The 7,011-nt window shown below is 54.5% G+C and overlaps 1 protein-coding gene across 2 annotated transcripts in view; it reads right to left on the bottom strand.

Annotated features, from left to right (window-relative positions):
• The window catches only part of DDX59 (DEAD-box helicase 59), an 8,254-nt gene extending 1,768 nt beyond the window's left edge, over positions 1-6,486 (bottom strand). The window contains exons 1-6 of one of the 2 annotated variants that reach the window (XM_006107737.3): positions 5,734-6,486; positions 4,378-4,545; positions 3,967-4,056; positions 2,844-3,095; positions 1,853-2,005; positions 855-983 (exon numbers count right to left, since the gene is read on the bottom strand). In XM_006107737.3, the coding sequence (XP_006107799.1) occupies positions 855-983; positions 1,853-2,005; positions 2,844-3,095; positions 3,967-4,056; positions 4,378-4,545; positions 5,734-6,486 (1,545 nt within the window). The remainder of the gene's footprint in view (positions 1-854; positions 984-1,852; positions 2,006-2,843; positions 3,096-3,966; positions 4,057-4,377; positions 4,546-5,733) is intronic. The other variant, XM_014449752.2, reaches the window with a different exon arrangement.
• Between the last annotated feature and the right edge of the window lie 525 nt (positions 6,487-7,011).

The following is a 7,011-nucleotide window of genomic DNA, read 5'->3' as shown; positions in this document are numbered from 1 at the left end:
GCAGCCTCCTGGGCGGCCCGGGGGAAAGGTGGCCCCCAGGGGCCTCTGCGAGCACCGGAGAAAGCCCTCCTTCGCCGGGCCGGTAAGTGACGCCGGAGAAGGAAGCCAGCAGCGCCGGGGAGATAACGGCTCAGAGGAGGCTCTGTGTCCGGCCGAAAGGAGAGCTGCCGGTTGGCGTCTCTGGCAGCAAAGGGGAGAGACGCGCCTGAAAAGGGAAAGACTAGAGCCACACGGATGTGAAGAGGAGATGAAGACAAGATTCCTCAAAAACGAACCCTGTGTGGGGCTCCTTGTATTCCGGCCAGATGTACCCACAAAACAAAGCCTCCCCTACCCCCTTGTCTTTTCTGGTTCTAAAAGTCATTTAACACGCTCACTGAAGAGAAGAAATATAAAGGAGCCCTGGCCGGTGTGGCTCAGTGGGTAGAGCGTCGGCCTGCGGACTGAAGGGTCCCGGTTCCATTCCGGTCAAGGGCACATGCCCGGGTTGTAGGCTCAATCCCCAATAGGGGGCGTGCGGGAGGCAGCCGATCCATGATTCTCTCTCATCAGTGATGTTTCTGTCTCTCTCTCCCTCTCTGAAATTAATAAAAATATATTAAAATTTTAAAAAGGAATACAAAGGAAACAAAAAAAATATAAAAAACAATTAAAAATGTAAATGACATGGTAGGTTATCGTTTCTAATTACTATGTAAGGCACAGAGTTTTTAAAACCAAGATTTCGTTTATAGGCATATACGTCTTAAAAGCAAAAAATAAAATAAAAATCAAGTTTCCTGTCCATCACGGGACTTTTACTGACAAGGGCTGTGCCCGAGGAGAGTCACACGGTCACACGGACACCCCCTTACCTGGTGCACGTACTCGTCCATGCTCGAGGGCATGTCGAAGTTCACCACCAGCTTGACCCTGACCAGGTCCAGGCCTCGTCCCAGGACGCCCGTGCTCACCACCACCTCGTGGGCTCCGCCAAGCAAGCCCTTTCCAGGAGAGCGAGAGAACGCACTGTTCAGGGCAGGGGTCGCCGGCCGGTGGTCCGCGGACCGCTTTAGGGTTGGGGTCAGGGTCAGGGTCAGGGGGACACTGGTGGTCCGTGAGGTCCAAAAGGTTGGCGACCCCTGAGAACTCTGTCTCTTGGGGTTTCATAGACTTGAGATCCTTTCCTTTTCCCAATACTTTCTGCAACATTTTTGCAGGATCTTTTCGGGAAGGAAACGGTGAACCGGGGGAAGTGGGTGTGGCCCAGGTTCCTCCCAGGGCCCCCCCTTTCCCCCCCACACTCCCGAGGTGGTTTCTATTCCTTTTCCTCGGGCAAACCTTTCCCAGAGGTGACCTAGGCTCTGCCCCAGCCACGCTGACCTGATGTCAGAGACGGTGGCTTCTGAATTAGTCACCTCGTTAGCGGACGGTCCCTGGGGACCAGGCTGACCTGCTCCCCAAACACAAATGCTGGCAGGAGGGACAGTCAGCTTCGGTCACTGCCTGCCTCGAGTTCTTAGTCGTTAAAAAAAAAAAAAAAGGTCCAGTCCTAACTGGTTTGGCTCAGTGGATGGAGCGTCGGCCTGCGGACTGAAGGGTCCCGGGTTCGATTCCGGTCAGGGGCACATGCCCGGGTTGTGGGCTCGATCCCCAGTAGGGGGCATACAGGAGGCAACCGATCACTGATTCTCTCTCATCATTGCATGTTTCTATCTATATCTTCTCCCTTCCTCTCTGAAATCAATAAACATGTCTTTTTTTTAAAATAAAGGGGTCTGCATTAAACACCGGCTGGTTATTCCAGTGTCTCTTGAAAATGAGGCAACACGGATTTCGGGACCGAGATGAGACAGGGGGCCGCGCGTCGAACCTCCAGGATGCTCCTCCGCTCCGCCTGCGGCTTCTCCGAATGCATGGACACGCTCCTGAGGCCCGTGACCTTCTGCACGGCCTCGCTCAGCAGGTCCGCCCCGAGCCTGCAGTCCACAAACACCAGCACGGGCGGCTGGAAGAGTTTCTTATCCTGGGGGGGAGGGGGGGGGAGAACGCACGTTCAAGTTACTCAGGAACACCCGCCATGGGGAGTTCTCCTATAAGCACCGGTCCCAGCTGGTTACCAGCAGGTTCATACGCACCGTGAAGGAGGGAGAAGGCATACTCTGTCGACATGAGTGTTTTTTCTTTAAAATACGCACACACAGAAGCCAGAACAGCCTACGCACAAAAAGTTAAGCGCGATGCGCGTGGCTGGTGTGGCTCAGTGGTGAGCGTTGACCTCTGAACCGGGAGATCACGGCTCGATTCCCGGTCAGGGCACACGCCCGGGTTGTACACGTGACCCCCAGTGGGGGGCGTGCAGGAGGCAGCCGATCCGTGATTCTCTCTCATCATGGATGTTTCCTTCTCTCTCTTTCTCCATCTCCCTTCCTCTCTGACATCAATAAAAATATATATTTTTTAAAAATTTCATGGATTCGCCCTGACCAGTTTGGCTCAGTGGCTAGAGCGTCGGCCTGTGGACTGAAGGGTCCCGGGTTCGATTCCGGTCAGGGGCAGGTGCCTTGGCTGCGGTCACATCCCCAGTGGGGGGTGTGCAGGAGGCAGCTGATGGATGTTTCTCTCTCATGGATGTTTCTAGCTCTCTGTCCCTCTCCCTTCCTCTCTGTAAAAAAATCAATAAAATAAAAAAATAAAAAAATAAATTTCATGGATTCTTACAGGATTCTGAGACAGGCAAAGCAATGTGTTGGCAGAAACCTAAGCCAGATGCCCCGAAAGTTACACCCGACACCCCTCCTCTTAAGACCCACGAGACGGGCGGACACGGCCCACGGGCCCGGCTCCCCGGCGTGGCTGCTCACGTTCAGGATCTCAAACAGCTTCTTCTTCTTGGCGGGCTCCTCCACCCACAGCACGATCTGCCGCACGTGGGGGCAGGGCAGGTTCTTCTCTCCGGCCGTGATCCGCACGGGGTCCCGCAGGAGCTGGCCGGCCAGCTGCTCGATGCTGGCGGGGATCGTGGCCGAGACCAGGACGGTCTGACAGTCGTGGGGGACGTGTTCCAGGACGTCCAGCACCTGCTGCTGAAAGCCCATCTTCAACATGGTGTCGGCCTGAAACAGCGTCGTTGTATTTTATTATTTTCTATATCATGTATTGATTTCAGAGAGGAAGGGAGAGGGGGAGAGAGAGAAACATCAGTGATGAGAGAGAACCATGGATCGGCTGCCTCCTGCACGCCCCCTACTGGGCATCGAGCCCGCCACCCAGGCCTGTGCCCTTGAGCGGGAATCGAACTGTGACCTCCCGGTTCATAGGTCGACGCTCAACCACTGAGCCACGCCGGCCGGGCTGAAACATCATTTCAACATGAGCCCGATTTGATGTTAAAACCCAGGGCCACCGAAGAAAAGACTCCGGTAAGAAATGAAAAACCCTTACCCAGAAACAGCTACCACCCTGTCAAAACAGGAAGGATTGCCAAAACCGGTTTGGCTCAGTGGATAGAGCGTCGGCCTGCGAACTCAAGGGTCCCGGGTTCGATTCCGGTCAAGGGCATGTACCTTGGTTGCGGGCACATCCCCAGTGTGTGGTGTGCAGGAGGCAGCTGATTGATGTTTCTCTCTCATCGATGTTTCTAACTCTCTATCCCTCTCCCTTCTTCTCTATAAAAAAATCAGTAAAATATATTTTTTTTTAAAAAAGAAAGAAACGAGGCCAGCCAGGACAGCGTGGCTTGGTTTGAGCATCGACCTATGAACCAGGAGGTCACGGTTCGATTCTGGTCAGGGCACATGCCCAGGTTGCAGGCTCCATCCCCAGTGTGGGGCGTGTAGGAGGCAGCCGACCCATGATTCTCTCTCATCATGGATGTTTCCATCTCTCTCTCCCTCTCCGTTCCTCTCTGAAATCCATGAAAATACATTTAAAGAGAGAGCCCACCAACTACAGAGCGCCGCGAGACGCATGTTCCCGGTCACTCACTTCATCCACAACCGCTATCTTCACGCCGCGGAGCTGGACGGAGCTCTGCTTCATGATGTCCAGGAGGCGGCCCGGGGTTGCTATGACGACCTGGGTAAAAGGGGAAAAGCAAATAAAAAAATACATCTGAGGAGCCCGGCCGGTGTGGCTCAGTGGTTGGGCATCAACCCGTGTACCAAGAGGCCGCGGGTTCGATTCCAGGTCAGGGCACACGTGCGGTGGTTCCACGAGCCGCCTGTGCGAGCGTCCGACAGTCAGGGCGTGCAGCGCGCATCCATGAACGTGCCCCTCCCCTTCCCCACACGGAACCAACTTCAGAAACACCCACGCTGACGTGGCGAGAATGCAAAGGCCACCGAGGGTCACACGCAACGCTTTCTCGAGGGACGCCCCGCGGGCTGGGCCGCTCACCTTGACGTGCTGCCGCAGCCGGTGCAGCTGGGGGGGCAAGGGCAGGCCCCCCACCAGCAGCGCGGTCTTCATGTGCGGCAGGCCCTTCATCAGCTCTTTGGCTTGTCTCTCTATCTGAATGGCCAGCTCTCTCGTTGGCGTGAGGATGAGCGCGGACGGACAGGTGCCCTGCAAGGACGGAAAACAGACCTAGAGACACCAGCAGTCTATCCCTTTGGATATGAACTAAGTTTTTAAAAAAAATACATACATATGTGTGTGTGCGTGTGTGTGTGTGTGTGTGTGTGTGTGTGTAGACTAGAGGCCCGATGCACGAAATGCATGCAAGGAGTTCGGCCCTTGCAGCCCCAGCTGCCTCGTGGCCCCGCCCACTGGTCGTTCCGGAAGGTCGTTCCACCGCCGTCCGGTCTAATTAGCGTATTAGCTCTTTATTACACAGGATTTTGCTAGAATTGCTGCTTGAACCATAAAACATGATGTAGATAACTCAAGAGGAAAAGTATTATGTTTACCCCTATTTTACTCTTTTTTATCGTTCTTTGTTCCTCACTGGTGGTCCCAGATGCTCTCTCTCATGGTTGCCTTTCTTTTTCGAGAACTTCCTTTAGCCATTCCTTCAGGACTGGCTGGCTGGTGACGGTGCCTCTCGCTTTCCTTCTGAAAACGTCGTGGTTTCCTCATCGTTACAGAGAACGATGGGGATAGAATCCCAGTTTGACCGTTCCTCCATGGCAGCACTCGAACAATGGCATGGCCCCGTGATTTCTAATCGGCAGAAATCTGCTGTCCTTGTTTGGTGTTCTATAGGTAAAAGTGTCATCTCTCTCTGGTGGCCATATATATATATAAAATTTTTTTTAATCCTCACCTGAGGATATTTTTTCATTGATTTTCAGAGAGAGTGAAAGAGGGAAAGACAGAGAGAAATATCTACACGAGAGAAACACATCAATTGGTTGCTTCCTGCACACTCACCAACCAGGGCCCAGGCCAGGGAAGAGCCTGTAAATAAGGTACGTGGCCTTGACCGGAATCGAACCCGGGACCCTTCAGTCCACAGGCCGACGCTCTATCCACTGAGCCAAACCGGCGAGGGCTTAAATATATATATATTTTTTATTGATTTCAGAGAGGAAGAGTTCAACGATTCTCTCTCATCATTGAAGTTTCTATCTCTCCCTCTCCCTTCCTCTCTGAAACCAATAAAAATATATATATATTTTTAAATTCCCTCAAGTTACGTTTCTCAGACACACTCCTCAACGCTAAAGATTCAGGGTCGCTTTGCAACTTGAACCCAGGATGAGCGTGGAGGTGGGTGGACGCCTCGCGTGTCCCGGGTGAACTTGAACTCACCTCGAGCAGAGCGCGCATGATGACGGGCAGGAGGAAGGCGGCCGTCTTCCCCGAGCCCGTGTCCGCGCTGGCCAGGATGTCCCGCCCCAGGAGCCCCACGGGCGTCATCTGCATCTGGATGGGGGTGGGCACCTCGTAGCCGGCCGCCGTCAGGTTGAGGCTCAAGGTCTCGGGGAAGGCGCAGTGCTCGAAGTCCACGATGGGCCTGGGGACGGCCCGCCCCTGGACGCAGATGCCCAGCTGGTGTCTGAGGTTCTCGACCTGGTCCTCCCCGAGGCTGGCGATGAAGGGGTGCTCCTGGTAGACGTAGGGCGTCAGGAGCGGGGCCTGCGACGGCGAGCCGGCTCCCGGGGGGCCGCTGAGCGCCGACCTCTCTTCCTTTTCCTTCACCTGCAGGAGGTGTTTGGCTTTGCACTCCAAGCTGCACACGTCTTCGTCCGTCTCGTCGCAGATGTACTCGCCGTAACGGCCGCAGACCACGCACACGGGCTCCCCGGGCTCCGCCGGGCGCTGCGTTTTGGAAAAGGACTTGACAGGCTCGTCGGAGGGAAGGCCGTCCCGGGCGCCCGGCTCGGGCCCCGCCTGTGGCCTGTGGGCAGCTGCGGCGTCTCCTGTGGGGACAGCGTCCGCCGGGGGGCCGCTCCCCTCCTCCCACCGCACGGCGTCGGCTTCTGGTCTCGCTTTCTTGGCCGCGCAGCCTTGGCCGCCGTCGGGGGCGTTCCTCTTGACTTTGAGAGCCCTCGGGACAAACATCCCTCACTCTTCTGTGGAGGAAATTATACAGTGAGGTTTACTTTCAACGCAATGACGTGCCCAGGACAGAGTAGCAGGTGGTCATCCTGGAATCAGCCTGGGGTCCCCGGGTTTTGCCTCAAAGGGTTAGAGAAAGTATCGAGACACTAGCTATACGGAGCTTTTCTTCCATTCGCCAGCTTTCTCTGATGAAAAGACAGCATCCTTTCCCCCACATGCATGCACACACACATACACATGTGCACACATACCAACACAGGCACATACATGCACACATTTATACATACATATACACATGTGCGTGCATACCAACAGACACACACGCACACATACCAACGCAGAGATACACATGCACACAATTATACATGCACAGAGACACATGAAAACACATACCAACACAGACACACATACCAACATACATGCACACATTTATACATGCACAGACACACATACACAGACATGCACGCATACCAACACAGAGACACGTGCATATACTTATATATGCGCATACGTACACACATGCAC

Source organism: Myotis lucifugus, unplaced genomic scaffold (assembly GCF_000147115.1).
Source record: "Myotis lucifugus unplaced genomic scaffold, Myoluc2.0 scaffold_1397, whole genome shotgun sequence".
In the NCBI taxonomy this organism is placed as follows: Eukaryota; Metazoa; Chordata; class Mammalia; order Chiroptera; family Vespertilionidae; genus Myotis; species Myotis lucifugus.
The sequence above is the reverse complement of the archived record's forward strand: the minus strand, read 5'-3'. Positions and strand labels throughout refer to the sequence as shown.